Source organism: Hippoglossus stenolepis, chromosome 22 (genome assembly GCF_022539355.2).
Source record: "Hippoglossus stenolepis isolate QCI-W04-F060 chromosome 22, HSTE1.2, whole genome shotgun sequence".
NCBI classification, from domain to species: Eukaryota; Metazoa; Chordata; class Actinopteri; order Pleuronectiformes; family Pleuronectidae; genus Hippoglossus; species Hippoglossus stenolepis.
In genome coordinates, this window is record NC_061504.1 from 310,181 (window position 1) to 336,090 (window position 25,910).

At 43.8% G+C, this 25,910-nt stretch overlaps 1 protein-coding gene across 5 annotated transcripts in view; it reads left to right on the forward strand.

Moving 5' to 3' along the window:
* tmtc1 (transmembrane O-mannosyltransferase targeting cadherins 1) overlaps nt 1-25,910 on the forward strand; it is an 88,366-nt gene that overhangs the window by 1,315 nt on the left and 61,141 nt on the right. For all 5 annotated transcript variants that reach the window (XM_047338548.1, XM_035147273.1, XM_047338547.1 and 2 more), the window contains exons 2-6: nt 3,798-3,975; nt 15,452-15,525; nt 16,134-16,310; nt 17,574-17,655; nt 20,684-20,787. In XM_047338548.1, coding sequence (XP_047194504.1) covers nt 3,798-3,975; nt 15,452-15,525; nt 16,134-16,310; nt 17,574-17,655; nt 20,684-20,787 — 615 coding nt within the window. The remainder of the gene's footprint in view (nt 1-3,797; nt 3,976-15,451; nt 15,526-16,133; nt 16,311-17,573; nt 17,656-20,683; nt 20,788-25,910) is intronic.

A 25,910-nucleotide genomic window follows, 5' to 3' on the forward strand; every position in this document is an offset into this window, starting at 1 on the left:
ATGAAGGCTAAGGTTACCTGTTTAATGGGTAAATAAACTCAAGTCAGCTAGACATTGTCTCATTGCATTACCAACATTTGCATAATTTTTTTTTTTTTCTGGTCACCTCACAAAGCAATACCCAGTGTTGTACCGGTTCACACTTAAAAATAACTACTTCAAAGTTCAGTTCATGCACATGAAAATGAACTAGTTCAATTGTTAATTTTTTAATTTTCAACTAAGTTCACAATTCCAAAAATGATCTAGTTCACGTTCATTTTTTCCATTTTTTATTGGGATGATTTAGATGACAAACTTATGATAATGTGTTTGTTTATTAATCGATGGTTGTCGGATCATGAATCTGAGTCGTTCTGGTCACTTTAACACTTAGTCCTGCTGTTCACGTCACGTCTCGTTTGGTACTGAGCACAACATGTTGACGAGTCATTTTTCGTGGTGTTTAAATGCAGTCTCATGAACTCTGGACAAGAGAGAAACTCTGTATTTTCACTGTTTCCACTGCTCTTCAACAAAGTCACTTACCGGCTGCTTACCGTGAACGCTCCTCTTATCTCACTGTGTGTCGCTCTGAGCGAGTGAGTGGGGGCGGGGCCCCAGGGCCTGTGTGTGTGTGTATTTGGGCGGCGCTATTTGAAGACACCACAGCATTTTATGTTTGGTTTTTCTGTTGGTTTTTTCTGTTTGAAGAATTGACAATGGCATTTTTTTAATTCTTGTTTTTAGGTAGCACAATTAGATCACATTAACTTATACTAAGGATAAACGACAATCCTCTTAGAATTCTTATTTATATTACAATTACAAACAACGAAAACATGCTCATTGACATAGCCTTTGTTTATTCTAATCGGCCAAATTCGTTTGTTTTGTTCTGTCAATCAATCAATCAAATTTTATTTGTATAGCCCATATTCACAAATCACAATTTGTCTCATAGGGCTTTAACAAGGTGTGACATCCTCTGCCCTTAACCCTCAACAAGAGTAAGGAAAAACTACCAAAAAACCTTTTAACAGGGTAAAAAGAAGGTAGAAACCTCAGAGAGAGCCACATGTGAGGGATCCCTCTCCCAGGACGGACAGAAGTGCAATAGATGTCAAGTGTAAAGGAGAACATCACCAAGATAAGGGTTTTAGCAGCATTGATAAGAAAAACATTTTGAAGCATAACTGGAGGTCAGTGAATTGATAGATTATTGTCAGTAACGGTCGAGGATCCGAGGAGAAATACTATATATCAAGCAGTCCTGCTGCAATCATAGTCTATGGTCAGCAGCCAGCAAGATCATGATCCACCATCAAGATCGGATGCCACTATAGTCCACAGTCATTGTCCACTGCCGCCATCAGGATCCACCATCAGCTGCCACCTCGATCGTGGTCCACCACCATTGTCAGATGCCAACACGATACAGAATCCGCCATTATTGTCACGATCAGCCAGCACGATACAGAATCCGCCATACTGGATCCACCATTACGATCTCTGATACGCGATCCACAGATCATAATCCACGATGTGGCCGCAGCCGTGGCCCTGGATCTGCGGACGATAAGGCAAAGGGACTCCGGGGAAGGTTTTTAGCCTACTCTTAAACGTACAGATGGTGTCTGCCTCCCGAACTGAAAGTGGGAGATGATTCCACAGGAGAGGAGCTTGATAGCTGAAAGCTCTGGCTCCTTCTCTACTTTTAGAGACTTTAGGGACGACAAGTAAGCCTGAATTCTGGGAGCGCAATGCTCTAGTGGGTTAATATGGTACTATCAGCTCTTTGAGGTATAATGGTGCCAAACTATTAAGGGCCTTGAAGGTGAGGAGGATAATTTTAAACTCTATTCTAGATTTAACTGGAAGCCAGTGTAGCGAAGCTAATACTGGAGAAATGTGGTCTCTTTTCCTGGTTCTTGTCAGGACACGTGCTGCAGCATTTTGGACAAGCTGCAGAGTCTTTAACGACTTACTGTTGGAGCCTGATAATATGGAATTACAATAATCAAGTCTGGATGTAACAAAGGCGTGGACTAGTTTTTTTGCATCTTTTTGAGACAGGACAGAAGGCGGTCCTAGAAATTTGTTTTAAGTGCAAATTAAAGGACAAATCAGGATCGAAGATCCCTCCCAAGTTCCTGACTGTTTCATTGGAAGCAAGGGCAATGTCGTCTAGCGCAGCTATATCATTAGATAATGTATCTCTAAGGTGTTTAGGGCCAAGTATTAGAACCTCTGTTTTATCTGAGTTCAATAAGAGAAAATTGCCGTTCATCCAGGTTTTTATGTCCTTAAGACATGCTTGGAGTTTAGTTAATTGATTACACTGTTCTGGATTTATTGACAAGTATAACTCAGTGTCATCCGCATAGCAGTGGAAATTTACAGTGTGTCCTGATAATGTTTCCTAGTGGAAGCATATATAATGAGAATAAAATTGGGCCGAGCACAGAGCCCTGTGGAACACCGTGGTTAACTTTGGTTCGCACAGATGACTCATCATTAATTTGCAATCTGTGTTGCTGTAAGCCTTAGACTCTCATTCTTTCCAGTAGATTTGGGTCCATTTGGGACGTCCAAGGTCCATTGCCACAACCAGCCGTTGGCCACTAATCGTGCAAGTACATGCACCCTGATCTACATGCCAATGTTTCATAGTGCCACCTGATCTACATGCCAATGTGTCATAGTGCCACCTACTGGAAACAGGAAATATGCCTCATGTTACAACATCATCATCATTTCATTAACATGACATTTTCATGGTTTTGTCTACATGTGACACTCAGCTACAAAATGCATGTGAAGGGCATGTTCTCTAGTGTCACATAGTGGACACAGGAACCTAACGTCTCACTGAGAGATGAGATGCTTGAAGATCTTGAGCAGCATGTCATCTTGTGTCAGGAATCTGACATTCTGTCGTTATGCAATGCTGTTACTCTCAATGGAGATTCGGACCCAGACTTGAGGATGCAGTTTAACAGTTTATTGAAATGGTTAATAATGGTGGGATTCACAGGATGCATGTAGAATAGCAGTGGAGTGGCAGTGAGGGATCCAGTGGCTTCAGCAGGCAAGAGAGGGGAATATTGAAGACGGCTGACAGTGGACAGGTTTGCAAGTGGTGTTGATCAGGAGCTGGCAGGCTGGGATGGTTCTGAACAGAGGGAAACAAGAAGTTAGGTACGAGCACAGGCAAGGTAACATAGAGCTAATGTCAGCCGTAGCTACCACTGTAGTGGACAGAACGATCTGGCGAAGACTGGAAGGAAAGCCGGGGTTGCAGGAGGTGATTAGGTGATGAGCGTTTGAAATTCATGTTCAGGAATAAGACTCACTTCATCCAGGAAATGGTAATATGGTCTGTATTTATATAGCGCTTTTCCAGTCTTTATGACCACTAATAATGCTTCTCAGTACAGTTTTGCCATTCACCCATTCACACACACATTCATAAAGTGCACCCATGTCCAACACTTTCTCTGTTTTTCTCTAGCATACATCATTCATACACTACCAAATGCCAGGGGTAATTTGGGGTTTAGTATCTTGCCCAAGGACACTTCAACATGCATCCATCTCTGGTTAGTGGACAACCCGCTCTACCCCCTGAGCCACAGCTGCTGGATTGCTGGATGATTGTTTAGATAAGGTTGATATGTTTTTGTCTCCATATGTGTATAAGGATATATTGAACAATGGGTGATACTGACTGTACTCTTTTACAATGACCAAATCACTTTTAAACAGTCTGTTGTTTCAACCCACAGTGCTGAATATTTCTTTCTCTTGTCTGTCAGGTTGAACATCCTGTTGGGCGGAATGACACCTCTGTATTTCCATATGGTCAATGTGTGTTTCCACTGCGCTGTAACCTGCCTGCTCATGCACACATGTAAAAGCTGTGTGTTTGAAGACTCGCGTTTGGCTTTCATCACAGCACTCCTCTTTGCTGTGCACCCTGTCCACACTGAAGCCGTGAGTATGCGACACACAGCCTGTTAAGAACTGGGTCAGCTTTAAAATAAGAAACGTGGTAGAGGGGGTAGAGAGGGGGTTAAAACGTGGCAAAATGACATGTAATGTAATGTAACGTAATGAGGCAACCCGCAGAGGCCTGGGTTTGATTCCGACCCACGACCATTCATGCATGTCCTCCCACACTCTATCCCCTCTATATATGACTCTGTCCTATTCATTAAAGCTGATAAAAAGCCCCAAAAATACATATTATATACTCATTATATATGCTTCCACTAGGAAACATTATCAGGACACACTCGGTAAATTTCCACTGCTATGCGGATGACACCCAGTTATACTTGTCAATAACACCTGAACAATGTAATCAATTAACTAAACTCCAAGCATGTCTCAAGGACATAAAAACCTGGATGACCCGCAATTTTCTCTTATTAAACTCAGATAAAACAGAGGCTCTAATACTTGGCCCTAAACACCTTAGAGATACATTATCTAATGATATAGCTGCGCTAGACGACATTGCCGATTTGTCCTTTAATTCTCACTTAAAACTAATTTCTAGGACCGCCTTCTTTCACTTGCCTAAAATCTCAAAAATCAGACATGTCCTTTCTCAAAAAGATACAGAAAAAATAGTCCACGCCTTTGTTACATCCAGACTTGATTATTGTAATTCCTTATTATCAGGCTCCAGCAGTAAGTCGTTAAAGACTCTGCAGCTTGTCCAAAATGCTGCAGCACGTGTCCTGACAAGAACCAAGAAAAGAGACCACATTTCTCCAGTATTAGCTTCACTACACTGGCTTCCGTGACAATGTGCCCCAGATAGGCCACCTTTTCCTGGAAAAGGCAGCACTTTGATGGTTCCATTCGAATAATCCTTTGCGGGTGCAGAAATCTGCAGCTTTACGGGCTCTTGGTGTCAACTCTACCTGCCAGTAGCCTGATGTTAAGTCCAGTGTACTGAAGTACTTGGTGGTGGAAAGAGTGTCCAACCTGTCCTGGATACGTGGCAAGGGATAAGTATCCTTAATAGTCCTTTCATTGAGGGGTCTATAATCCACACATAGTTGTGTGCTTTGGTCCTTCTTCTTTACCATTACAATTGGTGCAGCCCAGCTGCTGTTGCTGGGTCGTGCTACTCCAGTCTCTAGGCTCTGTTGCACTTGTTGATCTGCTGCAATCTGTTTGTCTCTGGCCATCCTGCGTGGTGCCTGTTTTTCAGGTGGCCCTGAGGTGGTCAGTATATCATGCTGCACTAGGCTAGTGCGGCCAAGGTCTGTAGCTCCAGTAGAGAAGACATCTCCATACGACTGTAATATGCCAGCTAGCCTGACTCGGTCTTCCTCAGAGAAGCGGGCACAGCTCTCAGCATACAGGTCCTGTAGGTGGCTGGGTACGTAAGTAGATGGGGGGTCATTGGGCTCAGGTGCCGCTCAGGCCTTAGTCGGTTGGGGATCCAGCTCCCCTAACACCTCTGCTGGCTGGAGAACCCCGGCAACTGCCCCTCTCTTCAGGGTGATAGGTGCGGGGCCAGGATTATAGACTCTGATGGGGATGTTAGTGGGTTGCTGGGTCTGAACAACGACGCGGGCCACCAGGACACGGTCAACATCATATCTCCAGCTGCTGTATGGCGGTGTCGGGCGGTGCCCGGCACTATATACCCACACCCAGACTCCAACATTGTGGTGCGGGCTACTCTGACAATGTGCACCTCAGGCTGTGGGCTGGGCTTAAAGCGAGGTATCTTCTCACCGAAGAGGCTGATTTCTCTGTGACCATAATCCAAGTGGGCTGTGCCTGCAGCAGGAAAGGGTGCCCCAGGATAACTTCCATGTTATTAGCTGTGTCTGCCATAATAAAGTTCACCTTTGTAACTCTGCCGCCGGCTTGCACTGGCAGGTTGACTTCCCTCTGGACTGTCAGACCCTCAGGACCGATGCCCTGCAGAACTTGTATGGTGGATGGCTGGATTTGAGGTCTGGATTCATTAGGGATGGCATTGAAATGACGAAGGGGCAGTACATTCCTCCGAGCGCCAGAGTCTAGCAGAGCACATATTGGAATACTCATGTCGTCTTCTGAGCCTTTGGTGCATGTGACCACTGTACCTGAGTCAGGAACCGGAGCTGTGCTGGCTCTAGGTGCAGATCGTTTGGGTTTACGGGGAGAAGGGCAGTTCCTCTGTATATGCCCCACCCCAGAACAGTTGTGGCAAATTACTTAGTGCTGTAGCCATGCCCGGCGTATCCACCGTTTGCCTGGTTAACGATGTCCGCGTTAACCCGGGCAGCCTCTTTAATGTCCACCAGGAACGGATTCATGCTGGTGTACCTCCGAGCGCTGCCATCTCCTCCGTTAATCCGCTCCAAACTTTCCTTGAAGTGATCCCGGACGAGCCCCCAGTGTTACCTTTTCTGGGCAGTATCTCGGCTCCGAACCGTAGTTGGGAGCTCACTGGTTATTTGGCTCGCTGTCTGGCCGGTAACCAGCCGTCCGGACCACTGAAGAAGGAGGAGGAGTCGATTCTCGCCATGCAACTTCAAGTAGCTGTAACTTCCATTTTTTTGCTCCAATCGCTGTCAAACTTACTATGCGTGATAAAAGTCATGCCCTGAATGCATCTTTATGCAAATATACTACAATAGTCATAGCACCCCCTAGCTGTGACAGGAAGCATCATGTTTTATACTTTGACATCAGCGACCTCGTCACGTCACTTCGCTTCCCCCCCGTCGCCAGGCGAGGGCCCGCTCGTACTTGCTTGCAAATCTAGTTATTTTGTATAATTTTTTAGTTATACATTTTTTTTTGATTTTTGGGAGGGCTTTTTATTGGCTTTAATGGATAGGACGAAGAGTAAGCTGTGAAGGGGGGACAGAGAGAGAGTGACGGAGGACATGCATAACGCCGCCCCTGTTTTGTATTATATAATAATGTAACCTAATGTATAAAGGGCAAGGTTATATATTCTATTTCCACCATGACCCAATAAACATTTACTGTTTCTAAAACCAAATGGAGACAAGACAATTACATTTCATTATATTTCATTTACCTTTTATCCAAAGCGACAATAAGTGCATTCAACCATACAATGTAAGGCAGAAAGTGATTAACACAACTGCGGGATCATTGAAGGATCAATATACAACATTAGAAGTTGTCTGGGTTGGAGCACAGGTAGGGCAGGCCAACACATACTCCTTGATCTCCTTTTCCGTGCTAGGCCACTAGAAACGTTGCCTGACCCTGAATAAGGTGTGCTTGATTCCTGGATGACAGGCAAGAGAAGAGGTATGACACCAGTGGATTACCTCGGAACGAAGCTGAGGAGTCACAAACAGGCGATTGTCGGGGCAGGCATCAGGAACCTGTAGGTTCTCTTGGGCACCAATCACTCTCTCCTCTACCTCCCAGGAGATTGCCCCCACCACACAATTAGAAGGGAGGACTGGAACGGGAGCCTTGGGAGAAGAGTCGGGATAAAAAATATGAGACAGGGCATCTGGCTTGACATTTTTAGAACCTGGGCGATATGTAACAATAAAATTGAACTGGTTAAACAAGAGGTGCCATCTTGCTTGTCTGGGTTTCAGTCTTTTGGCAGAACGAAGGTACTCAAGATTTTTGTGGTCGGTCCAAACCAGAAAAGGAAGCTCAGCACCCTCCAACCAGTGTCTCCACTCCTCCAGGGCAATCTTTAATGGCGAGTAGCTCTCGGCCCCCCACATCGTAGTTCCCTTCGGCGTTGGACAGTTTTCTAGACAGAAACGCACACGGATGAACTTTATTATCAGACACTGCCCTGTGTGATAGGACTGCTCCAACACCTACATCCGAGGCATCCACCTCTACAATGAACTGAGATGAGGAGCCGGGCAGTATGAGAATGGGGGCTTGAGTGAAGCGTTTTTCAGCTCCTTGAAGGCCTGATCCAGCTGAAGGAGACCCTGGTAGAGGTGAGAGCATGGAGAGGAGTAGCCGCTAAAATGTGCTAAAATTTCTTATGAAACGTCTGTAGAAATTAGCAAAGCCGAAAAACCGTTGTACGTGTTTGCGATTGCTTGGCACTGGCCAATCAGCAACCGCCTGGATCTTACTGGGATCCATTTTTACTTCACCCTCAGCTATAACAAAACCTAAGAATGATGTGGTGGAGACATGAAATTCACATTTTTCAGCCTTAACATAAAGTTGGTACTCAAGGAGTCTCTGTAGCACTTGGCGGACATGGTGAACGTGAGTCTTTTCATCAGGGGAAAATATGAGAATGTCATCCAGATATACAAAAACAAATCGGTTAAGCATATCTCTCAGTACGTCATTGACCAAAGCTTTGAAAACTGCAGGCGCATTAGTAAGGCCAAAAGGCATCACCAAATACTCATAGTGACTACTGGAAGTGTTGAAAGCTGTTTTCCACTCATCGTCTTCTCTGATTCTAACCAGGTGACAAGCGTTCCTTAAATCGAGTTTGGTGAAAACCTTGGCGCCCTTCAACAGTTCAAAGACAGATGCCATTAGAGGAAGAGTGTATCTGTTCTTAACCGTGATCTCGTTGAGTCCTCTGTAGTCGATGCACGGGCGAAGCGAACCATCCTTCTTGCCTACAAAGAAGAATCCAGCTCCAGCCGGAGACAAGGAGGGTCTGATTATTCCTGCCGCCAGAGACTCGCTAACATACTGGTCCATGGTTACCTGCTCAGGGGAAGACAGGGAATAGAGACGGCCTTGGGGTGGACTCGTCCCTGGCAGAAGGTCAATGGAGCAGTCGTAGGGTCTGTGAGGAGGAAGAGGGGTGGCTCGGGCCTTGTTAAAGACCTCCTTAAGGTCTAGATAGTTCTTAGGGACTTGGATAATGTTCGGATACACAGTCATTAACATGATTAGTCATAGACATGGCACACAGAATGGATTCAGGCTTGGCATGAGTAGCAAAACAATCCTTGACACACTTAGTTCCCCACTGCACCACCCGACCTGTCTCCCAGTCTATGCGGGGGTTGTGGATCTTGAGCCAGGGTTATCCAAAAACTAACAGGTATTGCGGGGATATAAAAGTCGAAAAACGAACCTGCTCGGTGTGGTCATCAGGGAACGCTACCTTGACTGGCTGAGATTGGTGCGTGACTTGCCATAGTAAGCGTCCATCCAGGGCGCTGGCAGACAGTGAGTGAGGAAGCAGTCTGGACACAGTTACCGGTACCTTGGAATGTGAGGGATTAAAGTTAATGTGGGTTTGGCTCACCAAAGCCCTCGTCAATGGTGAGCCCGATCTTTTAGCGGACACAAGGCGAGAAGATGTCCAGGCTGTCCGCAGTAGAAGCATCTGCCTTCCTGGAGGCGACGTCGGCATTCCTCCACTGACATGTGCGTCCTAGTTGCATAGGTTCTACGGTCTCCTCCGTGATAGGTGTATGGTTAGCGGAGCGGTTGACTGTTGTCACAGGGGTAGGCGTAGGATCTGGCGTAGGTCGATGTAGAGCAGGAGAAAACAGTGCAGTTCTAGATCTCTCTCTCTCACGGTCCAACATTCTCTTATCGATGCGAATGGCGACAGCAATCAATGAATCTAAGTCTTCGGGCAGATCAAGAAGAGCTAGCTGGTCTTTTAAATGAGGAGCCAGACCATGAAGAAAAGCGTAGAAAAGTGCTAACTGGTTCCAGCCGCTAACTGCCGCTAACGTACGGAACTCAATGGCGAAGTCTGTGGCATTCTGTTGACCCTGACGGAGGTTAACCAATGCTCGTGCCGCCTCTTCCCGGAGATACACGTTGGAAAATACTAGTGAGAGTTTTAGAAAAAGTCAATAGGTTCTAACACACCGGTGATCTGCGGCTCCATTCTGCCGTGGCCCACGTCTCCGCCCGTCCGCTGAGATGGGAGATGATGAAGGCGATCCGGTCGGTTGGAAAAACTGCAGCCTGCAGTCCAAAATGGAGTTCACACTGGGTTAAAAAGGAACGGCAGTCACCTGAGTCACCAGAGAATCTCTCCGGACGGGAGAGTCTTATCATGGGGCCGCTGGAAGCCATGGCGGATGAGGAAACGGGAGCATACGAAGCCTCTGCAGCTGTGGAGTGGGAGGCAGCCACGGCAGACGTCGGTCTTCACACTGCTTCACCGCGAACATGAGTTTCATGGAGTCTGTGAACATGCTTGGTGAGGAAGGTAAATTGCTCACCAAACAATGTTAGCATCTGGGTATGCTGGTTACTGGTATCAGCGAGGTTTTCCTCCAGGCTCCATAATTCCTCGGCTTGTCTCGTGATCCAGTCTCCATGCGCTTTAATAGTGTTGCGCCATGGATCAGAGTCGGCTGGGTCCATGTCAGGCCAGTTCGTACTGTAAGGTTTCGTACTAGAACTGGGACCCAATAGCACAACTCAGAGTTCAGTTTTCAAAAATAACTGGTCTTTATCAGGCAGGGTATAATCAAACTGAAAACTCTCTTCAAACAAGAATAAATAGTTCAGAGTCATAACCATGACAAATTCATCACTATGAGTAGTTGATTATATAAAAGAATTGTGTAGCTTATTTATGATAGTCAGAACCTGAGGGAAAAGTAACAACACTTGCACACACTGACTCCGCTGCTCTCTCTCTCTCTCTCTCTCTCTCTCTCTCTCTCTCTCTCTCTCTCTCTCTCAGACTCAACTGATGTCTCTGACTCGCTACAGTTTAAACATTGATTTACTTGAAATGACGCCACAATATCAACACTGATCATCACATAATGATCGATACTTTTCCTAAAAGAGTTCAATCTTTCTTCAGAGCAGCTCGCGCATTCATCAGCCGCTTGCTCTTTTCCTCTCTCTCTCGCTGTCAAACACACACACACACAGACAGTGTGATGGGACACGTGTAAACTAAGAATTTGTAAACTTAGTCAATGTATAGAGAGCAGGAGGAGATGGCAGGCTGCACTCTGAGGGGTTCGATGGGTTAGGGTTAGCTGTCTGACACGGTAACGTGTGAAGATTGGTGCAGATTGGATGTTGTACACTGAAGTTACAACAACTTCCTGTTTCGTGGCAATCCTAACCATAACCCAGTCATCAGCATTATTTGCTAATGGTATGCTAATCCTCTTTTTTCGAGCCATTCAAAGCACCCTTGGTACATTTTTGGCTTTTTCAAAGGTGCCTCTTTTTTGTGATAATTTCAATATTTCAACCTCATTTCCTATCGAGAGTTATTTTTTCATAGCGTAATGAAAATATTACCTTTTTGCACCTTCATGCCAAAAAATATTTTGGGGATCCCACTAATATTAGAGCATAAAATAATTTATTCCAAGTTTTTATGCTTTCATTCTGAGGTGCTGGCTTCAGATATATATTTTTAATATTTAACATCATATTGACCCATTTTCCCATCTTTGGCATATAGGTAAAATACATGCTTTTTTTCTGGTGTCTGGGAGTGGCACTGTTTCTGTATAATGAAACCCATAAACCTAATGTTTGCAACTGAAATTATGTGTTTGTTTTTTATATGACACATTGTTTGTATTATTTAAGTTGGCTAAAAAATAAGTAATTCGAAATGAAAGATAATATTAATAAATACATTTCAAAATAAGTAAAATTAATTTGTGTTCAGGACTGATGTTGGTTAATAAAATTAAGTCATCAACTAGTTGTTGTTTTTTATGCGACAAAACACAAAACATCCACCTGAACAGGTAGATGTTAACAGCTGCTAGGCTCTGGGCCTGCAGCACCACTACCAGTGCCTGTCTGGTTAGCTGCGGGGGTCATCAACCGGGGACCACCATTCATAAATGTTTCGCCCCTTATCACGGAACATCTTTTCTTAGCGGGACAGTGAACAGGGACGTCTCCCTGTCAGCTAACCTTTGTTAGGAGCTGTTGGGTCCTAAAATCTCCAAAATATAATCTCATTATCACGTAGTTATGGAAAGTATTAACTTTTTTGTGTGTTTTAATATAACATTTTTTACGATTGCGCTTTTAAAACAGTTATTTAAAGGGTTAAAATATTGAAAATTAATTAATATTTGGTATTTATGATCAGGACTGAAGTTGGTTAAAAGAATTAAGTCATTGAAGTGAAAAATTATATTAATATATATATTGTTTTATACAGTTTTAAGGAGTGGTATTTTTTTTGTCCAGTAAGGTTGCTGAGAGGGAAGTGTTTTTTAGTTTATGATCTGGACTGAAGTTGGTTTGAAAAATTAAGTAATTGAAAGTTAAAAAGTACATATTTACATATATATATATATATATATATATATATATATATATACATTTTTTAACGCAGTCCTTAGGGTTATTAAAACCTTTGGAAACATCACCGCTTACATCTCAAATAAGATAATGTAATTATTCCTCTGCCTTATACTATGGCCTATGATTCAGTTTCCAGTGGCCCACCAAATGCTGAAGCACCACAGACTACAGCTAACTGAAAGAAGATAACAAAATACTGAAAGGGCAAAGACCTGTATTAACATCGCTAACATGGAGAGAGCACCGGGAGTTGTCTCTGGAGTGTGCTGCGGGCTGCGGTGACCACACAATGGTATGTAATGTCCTCTGAGTGGTTAGCAGCCATTCACTAACGCCGGTGATACAGAGCTAACATTACATTAGTGTTTGACTGTCTACTTCTTCAAGGGCAAAGAGACACACACTGTCAGGGTTGGTTTTAGTCGTTGGATGTGTAGTAGCTTTCCTTGTTCAATGAGAGAAGTGAGCTCTCGCTTGTCCTATCAGGATTTTAAATCTGGGTTTGAATGGTGCAGTAGCGTTTCACATTGCTGCTTTCCACAATCACAGCATTTGGTGAACTGCATGAACAATCTGCTCAAACCACTCAAGCCAGTGTTTTTCAGCAGTTTCAGCCAGGAAGCTGAAAAATGTGGAAGTTATCTTTGATCATGATTTGTCCCTTTTATTCTCATTTAAATCAAATTTCTAGGACTGCCTTATTTCACTTGCGTAACATTTAAAAAATCAGGCACGTCCTGTCTTAAAATGATGCAGGAAAATTTGTCCACGCCTTTTTTGTGTCAAGACCTGATTATGGTAATTCCTTATTACCAGACTCCACCAGTAAGTCTTTAAAGCACTTTGAGCTGCATTGTATGAAAGGTGCTGTATAAATCAAATGTATTATTATTATATATTATAAAGACTCTGCAGCTTGTCCAAAATGCTGCAGCAGGTATTTTGACAAGAACCAAGAAAAGAGACCACATTTCTCCTGTATTAGCTTCACTGCACTGGCTTCCTGTTAAATTTAGAATAGAATTAAAAATGATCCTCCTCACCTCCAAAGCCCTTTATAATATGGCACAATCATACCTTAAAGAGCTCATAGTACCATATCACCCCCCTAGAGGCCTGCACTCTGAATTTAGGCTTACTTGTCAGCCCCAAAGTCTCTAAAGGTAGAGTAGGAGCCAGAGCCCAGAGTAGGCTTAAAACCTTATTTTTTTATAAGTCTTATAGTTAGAGCTGGTCCAGGCTTATCTTAGTTATGCTGCTGTAGGCCTTGATTGTCGGGGGACACATGACGCATGGAGTTTGACTTCCCTCTTCTCCCTCTTCATCACATTAATGTTTCATCAATTGTGGATCGTACATTGTGATCGTGGACCATAGATCATGACGGTGAATCAGAGATCGTGATGGTGGATCGTGATCGTGGTGGCAGCTGATCATGGATTGTGATGTGGATGCTGATAGTGATGGTGAATCATGATGGTGGATTGTGATAGTGGTTTCAGCTGATTGTGGTGGTGGAATGTGATCATGGTGGCAGACTATGATTACAACAAGACTGCTTGACATACAATATGCCTACTCACATATTCTACCATTACTGGCAATAACTCCTCCATTTAAATTGTCATTGCTGCTCCCTTAATCTCTAACTGATAATTTATTCTGTATAAACACTGTAAACATTGCAGCACCTTTCCATTATGTTAAAAATAGTTTCTTCTAATCAGTGTTGTAAATATTTGTACACGCGACATATATTGCACTTCTGTTCATCCTGGGAGAGAAATCCCTCACAGGTGTCTCTCTCTGAGGTTTATACATTTTGTTGTTGTAGTTTTTCCTTTCTCTCATTGAGGATTAGGGGAAGAGGATGTCGCACCTTGTTAAGCCCTATGAGACAAATTGTGAATATGGGCTATACAGATAAAATTGGATTGATTGAAAATTTGTATTTGTCTTATGTTAAAACTGCCATGGGAAAGCCACATCCCTGAATCAATATGCCAAGTTGGTCAGTGCTCTCTTTAGCATAACTGGTAATGATGTATTAAATGATCGAGTAATTATAGGTGTATTATTCTTTGGATTTTTACCCATGCTCTCATTTTTTTCCTCTGACATTTTAATTTAGGATATAGAGTCTGGTGTATTCGAGAGTAATTATTTTTATTTAGAGATTTATAATTTAAGGAATTAGAAGTTCTTTTAAAAGCTTTGTTTTCCCGTGCTTTAGAAATTACAATGATTTGAAAATTACCTGCAAATATAGTTTTCTTTTAGATATAGAATTCAAACACAAAATTAAAACTCTATTTCTAGTTTGGGTCTCAGTTCACTGAACTCAGAACTCCTTTTTCTTCCTCTTTGTTTTGTTATAATAATTGTACTATTCTATTTATCCTATAAAATGTTGCACTCCACTTCTCAGTTGTAAATAATAATAATAATAATAATAGTACTCCAGAACAAATACTCTTTTATTTATCTCATTTTGTTTAATTTATTTAGGTCTATTCCAAACAGTGATCAGCCCAAGACTATGCTCCTGTAGTCAAGTGACTACCTTTTTCCTATGATTACTTTCCGGTGATCAGCCTTTGATTACTTTCCTTGTAATCAAGCGTCTACCTGCTCTAGTGACTCTCATCGGTCATCCGCCATTTTAAAAATAAACACAATGCAAGAATGCAATGAATTATTCTACAGCAGTATTCAAAACAACACACCCTATTTGTGGCGAGAATATTCCTTAATTACACTCACCAGAAAGATGTCAGCCACCCGGTAAAATGGATCACAGCGGTTAGCAGCTCTGGCCCTCAGGCTTCAGGCCTACCCTGTTTGATGGGGAGGTTGAGGTTAGAGTCCCAGACTCTAGCTTTCTGTCTTTGCTTACAGCGTTGAGTTCCAGATATCCTCTCACACAAGTGACCCTGCCAACAATGCCAAGTTTGGGGATGGCAATTTCAGTTGAAGGAAGACGGGTTGGGAAATGTCTCACTTCTTACTTCTTACACTAAGAAGTGTGGGCTAGGTTCTGTCAGTAATTAAGCAGAATACTTATAATTTATTACAGCAGCAGCTTAAGTTGTGCATCTCACTAAAGTGTAGCAAAAATAATGGGCTCCACAAGGACATCCAGCTGTATATCCTCACTGTCCCACATGTGAGTAATCTCTGAAATGTTTGTGTGTTACAGGTGTCTGGTGTTGTGGGCAGGGCTGATGTTTTGGCCTGTCTGCTGTTCTTGCTGACTTTTCTTTCCTATGTTAGGTAAGATGACTCTGTAATACACACAGGTATAGGATATTAGATATTAGTCTGCCGGAGAAACTGATGAAGATATGTTTACCATGCAGACAAGATAATATAGTTTTTCATTAGCAGGTATTTGGCTGCTACAAAAGATGATCATATAAGGTTGTGTGATGGTTGGCAACATTCATCAACCTCCTACAGTGTGTGGTTATCATAGACTGTATATAAAGAGGTGGTTATGCCTGTTCAGAATTTCCTCCTTGGTTATTTTAAAGTACATGATTTAAATCAGAGTTTGTCAAATTAAGAATGATTTTAATAGTTTGCATATTTCAGGAGTTTGCACATTCTCCCTATCCCTGTTGCTCTTGATACCGCTGCTTCCTGCCACAGTCCAAAGACATGCAGGTTAATTAGAGACACAAATTACCTTAGTTGTGAATGTGAGCATGAATGGGGGTTTGACTTTATGTTTTGGGATGATCTCAGATTTAAAGATATAAATAAATCATTACTTATCTCTGTGATTCGGCGGAATCTTCTGTCATCCTATGTATAGGATGACAGAAGATATATATATATTCCATATGATGCATTTTGTCGTTCTTTTTTCTTTCTCTCAGAAGTGTGGGTGTGTGTGTCTCAGAGGACTCTCTGCCCTCCACCATGTCAGCGTGTTCTCTGATTGTCAGTTTGTTGCTGGGCACCTGCGCCATGCTGATCAAGGAGACAGGCATCACAGTGTTTGGAGTGTGCGTGCTCTATGACGCCCTGGTCCTCTGCTGCAAGCCTCTTATTAAGTAAGCACTCAGAGTCTTGATTTGTTTTAAATGTTTGTGTTTTTACTTATATTTAATTGTGTGGTAATTGTCCTCTGAGCATGCACATACTTTTTCAGCAATCAATGCTATATTTACTATATGCGTGGCATCATGATGGGACATGATGCATTGCAGATTCTTTAATACTTACCGTGTCTACCAAACATGCTTTTGTTGCTGTGTATCACATACAGACCAGGGGTCTCATTTATAACCATTGCGTACGCACAAAACAGGGCCTGAAAAGTACCTACGCAACTTGTCACGCAAACGTTGGGATTTATAAAACCAACTTGGTGGGAAAATTTGCGCATTTCCACGCAAATTCTGACCCATGCGTACAAATATTTTGGAGACGGGAAAGTGGCGATGCAGTCGTGAGGTGGTGAACTGAAGCCAGATTATTGATCCACTTCATCATTTACATTAAAACCAACAGCTTAGTTGTGCTTGCGCGACATATCTGTTCCACACGAACCTTTTAATTGCAAAATATATAAAACAACTTACAGCAAATTATGTTCAGATTCCATTCAACAGCGGAGTTACAGAGCCAAGTCATTATTGGTTTTTAATAATATCCTCTTACACTGTGTGTGTATCATCAAATTGCTGCAGTTAACGTGACTGTGCCATCAGGCGCACAGAGCGCACATAGAGCTCACTGGAGATCACTGTCAAAAAATAAAGAAAAACTATTCACTTTCCAAATAATATCCCAGAGTGGAGGTTAGGATCCACTGATGTGAGGTAATCGGTCCGATCGCTCTAAATAAATATATATTGCCATGACAGTCGTGCGTAATGCCGCGTGATGGATGCACGCGAATGGAAGGATGAGGAGGAAACGAGGTACCGCCTTATGCTAACAGTAGGGACAAGGACACCAGTAGAACACAAAATAGAGAATGGGTCGTATAGTTGTATACCTTGAAATAGGCAGCTCAAGGTTGCCTTGTCCATAAAGGCTAATGTTGCTCAGACATCGTGGGACTCCTAGGCCATTATCTTATTATCGAGCTTATCATTCTCTCCATATTCTCAACTCCTGTTGGGGGAACATTAAGTACTATCAGTGGCCACATCAGTTGGGGTAGCAGACCAAACTGTAGTCACCAGAGTTTTAGTTTTCCTTAAGAGTTGGGCTTTAGAAGTAGGCCTTTTTTTTATGGGCTCCAGGACTAAGATATAGGCGATATATTTTCCTTTGTGAAGCACCTTCTATTTGTCTTTTTCCCTCAGTCACCTGTATAGCTCCAGACCAGGCAACCTCCTCTACATCTGCAGCCCCTTCGTCAAACGAGCCTGCCTAATCTCAGGATATGTGAGTACTTTTTTTCTTTTACATTAAAAAGTACCATTCAGGTAGTTTTACATGTTTTGGTCAGTGAGCTACCAAACATCACATTACTGTTGGCCAAGTATTAGATAGATTTCTACTTTGATAAACATATGGTTTTCCATCCTTCTAGACCAGGGGTCGGCAACCTTTACTATCAAAAGAGCCATTTTGCCCTCTCTTCCACCAAATACAATTTGTCTGGAGGCGCAAAACATATTTGATAACACAGCTTATAAAGTTTTATATATAGTTATTCTCAGTGTTGTGCCAGTTCACACTTAAAATGAACTAGTTCAGAGTTAAGTTCATGCAGATTAAAATGAACTAGTTCACGTTCATTTGTTCCATTTTTTGTTGGTCATGTGTTTGGTTATGAATCGATGGTGTCGGATCATGTCTGCGTGTCGCTCCGCTCATTTTAACACAGTCATTTTTCATGATGTTTAAATGCGGTCTCATAAACTCTAGAGCGAATCAAGCAAACACTAAGTTACTTCATGTACTGATCAGGTCCTGATAACTAGTGATGAGTGTTTATTAGTTATTGAGAGCAGGTCAGAGTGGAGGAGGACAAAGAAACTCCAGCTCGGTTGCGAGCCAGCACCTCCAGGTCCGAGGCCATGGCTCTATTGGCAACCAGAGGATTGCTATCTCTAGGTTAGGGGAAAGTTGCTACCCCAAATGAAGGAGTCTAAGTATCTCAGGGTCTTGTTCACGTATGAGGGGAAGAGGGAGCATGAGATGGACAGGTTTATCATGCACGCCCAACCAAGAGGAAACCCTAAGTTCCCAGAAATCGCTAGAGGGGTTACATATCCCATCTGGCCTTGGAACACCTCGGAATTCCCCAGGAAGAGATGGGAAGAGTGTCTGGGGTGAAGGACGTCTGCAATACCCTACTTGGCAGGCTACCCCTGCATCCCAAGCCTGTGTAAGCGGAAGTTAGTGGATGGATAGATCAATACTTGTCAGTTGCATTATTATTATCAGTTTTTGTTTCCTAATTTATCTTTTTTATTACTTCTTTCAATATTGTCCTCCTTTTTTATGTGTTTATTGACCCTGCAAACGCCAGCAAACTCGCCTAATTCCTGGCAGTTAGTGCCCGTTTACAGGATGAGAATTCCGCATTCTCAGTGACACAAATTGGCAGAAACGTACTCCTGGTAGCGCAGTGGGGGGGCTGGGGAGTCGCGAAGCGAAGGTGTGATCGAATTAGCATATGAATTGCAGCAAAACCGCTTGTGAGAATTTATCTCACTTCACCATTGGATGAAACCACAGACCTTTGAAACGAAAAGTCCGGACTTGCAGCGAGAGTCTCGGCCTAATGTGCCGTGACTGCCTCGTTGTGGGGGGAGGGGGGGTTTGGGCTCAGGCTGTGAAAACACAATGATGAAATGGATCAGATAAGGTAAACCTAGAAAATGTATTTTATACAGCACAGTGCGTCTCTTCTTTAATCTTACCCTTGCTCCGGTTCGTGGCATTGGCCGTTTGCCTCAGAGGTGTGAAGACGACGGACAGTTTCCTATAAAATACAACAGGACAAAAAGTCACTATTATGAAAAAACTTAACGAGAACAAACTCTTAAATTTAAGCAGTTCGTACATATTTAAACATGCACTAGTTTTGCTCAAGCACTCGATGCTCTCTTCTTCTTTTAGGAACTTTCTCGCTAATCCCACAGTTGTTGACACGCTATTCAGATCTAAAAGTTACTTAGTTAGCTTAGCAGTTAGCAATGGCTTCTCTCTTTAGCTTAGTTCTTACCGTAATTTTGGGATTGTGCGCCCGTCTTTTCCGCTTTGACTCGTCCACACTGGGCCCACGGCTTTACTTTCCAACACACTCATCCTCTCCTCCAGGGAAACAGTGTCGTGTTGACTTCAGCAAGTTTTTTACACCGAAAACAGAGTCATTCATCGAACCACGCAAAAACAACAGCCCGGAGTTTCTTGACGCTTCATTCATGAGGCTGTGATTGATATTAACGACTGAGGTGGCATCTTCAGGAAAGGACGTATTCACGATCCGAGTGTGATGTTTTCAGAGTAAAACTTCACAACTGACCTTTTCACTTTTGAAGCAGCGGTTTTAACAGTTTTTAAATTACTTTACATTTATATAGGATGAGTATGTGACTGAGGACCAGTTTATTCTTTCTGGTATTAAGGTTATGTACTTACATGATTCTTGCTGTTCTGTGTTTGTACCCTCATAGTTGAATGCACTTATTGTAAGTCGCTTTGGGTAAAAGTGTTGAGTGTTTTAATGGAATACTAGGAAAGTTTAATAACAACAATAGGACAATTGAAGTCCAAATTATGAGGCAATTTCAGCAGAGTCAACAGCTTAGTATGCCATGGACATGTGAATATGGTGCTGAGTTTTTCCCAGCAGTTTGGGAGGACAAATGTTTGGGACTTTGTCACGCGATGACACAGCTGATATGCTTTATGTGAAGCACAGTGTTTTGGTGTCAGCAGAAAGACATCTCTTAGATGTATCATCAGATGTACCCTGAAAATTGTATCACTGATTACACTCATTATATTATACTTACTTATATAAGGCAAATCTACTCAAGCTACAATTTATGATTCTATAATTACACTAAGCCTGATGTATTTTTTGGAGAGATTTTCTTAAAAGGGAGTTAGTACCTTTTAGAAAAAGGTGTAACCTCTGCACCACTGAGTGAAACTATACTGATTTGCATTTGTTAAGATCAAAGTTTTGTTATTTACATGTGAAAGCCCCCCCATAGACCTAGGAGCAGGGGGGTCAACTGCCAAGCTTCTCAGGCTTGTAAAACTGCCCAAAACTGGAACCCTCAATTCCCGGCAGTTTTCTGTGCTGCCTGTAGATTCCTGTGGCAGGAATTCCTGTCGTTAACCTGAACTTCCATCGAAATTTACAGAGGCACTAACTGACACAAATTCTTCTTTTTATGCAGTGATAATACTCCATGCTGAGACATTTTCCCCTCAATTCTCCCTCTTTCAGGTGGTGCTCATCATGTCAGTCAGGCTGTGGCTGATGGGAGGATCCATGCCTCTCTTCTCTGAACAGGACAACCCCGCCTCCTTCTCCCCTCACCTGCTTACCAGGTCAATGTCTCTCGCATGCATGTACATACACAAAAAGCAGGCGTTGAATGAGTTTTAAATTGGTGTTTTAAATCTGAAACATATTAGTGTGGATGTGTCAAGCCTCTGGGATTGCTGTACGCCTTCTACTGTTCAATTAAATAAAAATGTATTTGTTTACCGCCAAATTACAACATACATTAAAACAGGGCACTCTATATAGTAAGGTGGAGACCTTACAATGTTATAGAGAAACCAAAGAGTTCGCACAATGAGCAAGCACTTAGCAGCTGTGGAGAGAAAAACTCCCTTTTACCAGGGAGAAACCACAAGCAGACCCAGATTAACTGTGGGTGGCCATCTGCCTTGAAAGGTTGTAGTGCGTAGAGAAACATAGGGTAGGGAGGAGGAGTGGGTGGAAAAGAGGGGATAGAAGAGAAAGCTAGAGGGGAAAAGAAAAACATGTTTTCCTTATCCGGCTTCACTTACCATCGCACGTCCTGCATAACCTGTACTACAAAGCTGGTTATCAACTAGCTCATTTAAACCTGGGTTTTTATGCCTTTGCATTAGCCAGTGGCCGGAAACATTATGTTATCAGATTGTCTGTCCGTCCCATTGTATTGAACACGGTATCTCAAGAATGCCTCAAGGCAAATCTTCAAATTTGGCAATCTCCTAATCAGCAACACCTCTGCTTTCGTGTCAGGTCTCTCCACCCACTCCTTAAGCAGGTTAACATGTAGTACCCTACTCAAGCGGGGCTAACCTGCGGTAGAGCCTTTGTTGGTGGTAGGTCCGATTTTCTTTCGGATCTCAGAGGGTCCTTGCCATTTTGCAAGCAGCGTTACTATCATCACTGGGAAGGAGTATGACCACCCTTTGGCACCTGGGAGCAGTTTGAGATGGGATGTTGACTTGCAGAGGCTCCAGTGGTTCAGGCTCAGCCGTCAGGCTCAGGGGTTGGGAAAGTGCGAGCCTGCACTTGTAAGAGCTGGAACTGGTGTTGGAGTGCCCTAAAGCATTGCCTGATATTTTTTACCTCTCTCTTGCCTCCCGCCCTGCCACACATGGTACCGAAGAAGGGATACTAGGTCGGATATAATGGCTCCTTACCTTGGCCCTCAGTGCTGTCCACCACTCCAGAAGCTCCTTTCTCCTCCTCACCATTCACTTGTGCCTCTGATGCAGTGAGACAGTTTTGAACATCTCTTCGTCCTCCTTTTCCACTTTTTCCCCCAGAGCACGAACATTTTCAGTGAGTAATTTATGGAAGTCTGATATTATTTTATTTTAGATGAATTAGATCAGGAGTGATTAAAGGTTAAGGGTAAATTCTGAGAGAATGCATTGTTTGATAATTAAATTGACATCAAAAATTTAAAATTCCTCCAACATTTCAAAATCACTCCAGCGAGATGAGGCATCGTCCTACAACCATATATTGAGCCAGAGGGTAGGGATCTGTCAGTTCTTGCACCCCATTGATCCTTTGTTCTTTATTAGCAGATGTAACCAAGTCATAAGCTCCACAATGTTCCAGGTACCAGGCATCCATTTTCTTGAGAATAAAAAGTAATGTCTCTTGTGGAACAAGCATAGGAACTATTTCACAAAAAAACTCTGGAAGTCCAGCCAGTAAACCATTCCAATCTCATTGTTGAAGCCATTGTAGGATACATTTTTTGCAAGGTTCACAGTGTTCATATGTGGCTGTTTCTGTTACACTGCCAGTACAATATCAATATAACTCATATACAAACAGAAACACAAGGATATACATGAAACACGAGGTCATAATTAAACTGAAAACACTCTGCATAAAGAGGTGGAAAAATAAACATTCAAAAGACAAATCAGAATCAGAAGTATTTATTGCCAAGTAGGTTTACACCTACCTGGAATTTGCCTTGGTATAGGTGCATACAAGGAACATAAAACATAAAAACACAATAAGTACTACACACATGAAAAAAACAAATATAAAATAAAAAGATATATAAAAAAATTAAGTAAAATGCAAAATGCAAAACAGGAGTGCAATGAGAATGTGCAATGTAATGTGTGTTAATGTAACACAGACTTGAGGCGTGGGGGCGGGATAAGAGTCCAAGTCAGGTGGGGGTCCCGGGCCTTGTTGATAAGGCCAACTGCAGCCGGGAAGAAGCTGGTCTTGTGGCGTGATGTTTTGGTCCTGATGGACCGCAGCCTCCTGCCGGAGGGAAGTACCTTGAAGAGTTTGTGACCCGGGTGGGAAGGATCGGCCACAATCTTACCTGCACGCCTCAGGGTCCTAGAGGCAAACAGGTCCTGTAGAGATGACAGATTGCAGCCAATCACCTTCTCAGCAGAACGGATGATACGCTGCAGTCTGCCTTTGTCATTGGCAGTGGCAGCAGCGTACCAGATGGTGATGGAGGAGGTGAGGATGGACTCGATGATGCAGGTGTAGAAGTGCACCATCATTGTCTTTGGCAGGTTGAACTTCTTCAGCTGCCGCAGGAAGTACATCCTCTGTTGAGCTCTTTTGGTGAGGGAGCTGATGTTCAGCTCCCACTTGAGGTCCTGGGAGATGATGGTGCCCAGGAAGCGGAAGGACTCCGCAGTGTCGACTGGGGAGTCTCTCAGGGTGATGGGGGTGGGTGGGGCCGGGTTCCTTCTAAAGTCTACAACCATCTCCACTGTTTTCAGAGCATTGAGCTCCAGGTTGTTCTGACCACACCAGGTCACCAGATGGTCAATCTCCCACCTGTAGGCGGACTCGTCCCCACCAGAGATGAGCCCAATGAGGGTGGTGTCGTCCGCGAACTTAAGGAGTTTGACGGACTGGTGACTGGAGGTGCAGCTGTTGGTATACAGGGAGAAGAGTAGAGGGGAAAGAACACAGCCTTGAGGGGAACCAGTGCTTATGGTCCTGGAATCAGAGACCTGCTTCCCCAGCCTGTCAGACAGGAAGTCTGTGATCCACCTGCAGGTGGAGTCAGGCACACTCAGCTGGGAGAGCTTGTCCTGTAGCAGAGCCGGAATGATGGTGTTGAAGGCAGAGCTGAAGTCCACAAACAGGATCCTGGCGTAGGTTCCTGAGGAGTCCAGGTGCTGGAGGATGAAGTGAAGGGCCATGTTTACTGCATCGTCTACAGACCTGTTGGCTCTGTAGGCAAACTGCAGGGGGTCCAGGAGAGGGTCAGTGATGGCTTTGAGGTGGAACAGCACAAGGCGCTCAAATGCCTTCATCACCACAGAGGTCAGGGCGATGGGTCTGTAATCATTGAGTCCAGTGATCTTTGTTTTTTTGGGGACAGGGATGATGGTGGAGGTCTTGAAGCAGGCTGGTACGTGGCATGTCTCCAGTGAGGTGTTAAAAATGGCTGTGAACACCGGAGACAGCTGATCAGCACAGTGTTTCAGGATTGATGGAGAGACAGAGTCTGGCCCGGCTGCTTTGCGGGGGTTCTGTCTCCTGAAGAGTCTGTTGACGTCCCTCTCCAGGATGGAGAGAGTCGTCACTGTGGTAGGGGAGGAGGGAGGGGGCTCTGAGGTGGGCAGTTGTGGAAAGGCGCAGGCCTTTGCTATGGTGGGGGAGGTGCAGTTGTGTCACGGGGGATGGTGTCAGGACTGTCCCATTGTCTTTCAAAGCGACAGTAAAACTCATTCAAGTCGTTGGCCAGGCGTGGGTCGTTAGTGGAGTGGGGGGCTCTAGGCTTACAATTTGTAATCTGCCTAAGCCCTTTCCAGACAGAGGCAGAGTCATTGGCTGAGAACTGGTGTTGGAGTTTCTCAGAGTACAGACATTTGGCTTCTCTCACCTCCTTGCTAAACCTGTATTTCGACTCTATAAACCTGTCTCTGTCCCCACTCCTGAACGCTTCTTCCTTCTCCAACCTTAACTTTTTGAGTTTGGCTGTGAACCAGGGTTTGTCATTGTTGTAACACACCCTGGAGCGTGATGGGACACAGCTGTCCTCACAGAAGCTGATATAAGAAGTCACAGCCTCTGTGTACTCGTCCAGACTCTTTGTAGCAGTCCTGAAAACCTCCCAATCTGTACAGTCCAAGCACGTCTGAAGATCCTCCACAGCTTCACTGGTCCACTGCTTTGAAGTCCTCAAACAGGTTTGCAGAGTTTTAGTTTCTGCCTGTATGCAGGAATCAAATGGACCATGACGTGGTCCGAGAGTCCCAGTGCAGCCCGGGGGATGGCGTGATAGGCACTGCTTACTGTGGTGTAACAGTGATCCAGAATGTTCTCCTCTCTGGTCGGGCATTTAATAAATTGTTTATATTTGGGGAGTTCGCGGGTGAGATTTCCTTTGTTAAAGTCGCCGAGGACAATAACTAAGGAGTCCGGGTTAGTCCGTTCCACACACAGTATCTGGTCGGCGAGCATGCGTTGTGCCTCTTGCACATTAGCCTGCGGTGGAATGTAAACACCGACCAGAATGAATGAAACGAACTCACGGGGGGAGTAGAAGGGTTTGCATTTGATAAAAAAATATTCCAGATCAGGAGAACAGTGCTGTTGAATCACTGTCACATCATTGCACCAGCCGCAGTTAGTATAGAAGCAGATTCCTCCACCTTTCGTCTTGCCGGAGAGTTCCGTGTGGCGGTCCGCTCTGAAAAGTTGGAAGCCAGCCAACTGCAGCGCAGAGTCCGGTATCGAACCACACAGCCACGTCTCCGTGAAGCTCAGAATGGAAGATGACGAGAAGTCTCTGTTCTTACCAACTAGTAGCTAGAGTTCGTCCAGCTTGTTGCACAGTGAACGCACGTTGGAGAGGAATATACCTGGTAGCGGTGTGCGAAGTCCCCGCCGGCAGAGACGCACAAGCGAACCGGCACGTTTACCTCTCCTCCGTCGCTTCACTGTATGTACGAAGGTGAGGGCGCCTTTGACCAGAATATCCAAAATTTTGACAGATGAGGCAATAAAAGTCGGAAATAAATTCTCAGGAGTTATGACCCTGATGTTCATGAGCATTTCTCTGGTGAAAGAGCTCCCGGTTCTTAGGCAAAACACTGAATTAACTAACAAAACAAGACAAAACATTGTGCACCAACACACCGAGGCAGCCGTCCGCGGCGCCATCATAATAATCAAACCATTACACTCACGGTGATTGCGGGACAGAATAAGACCCTCT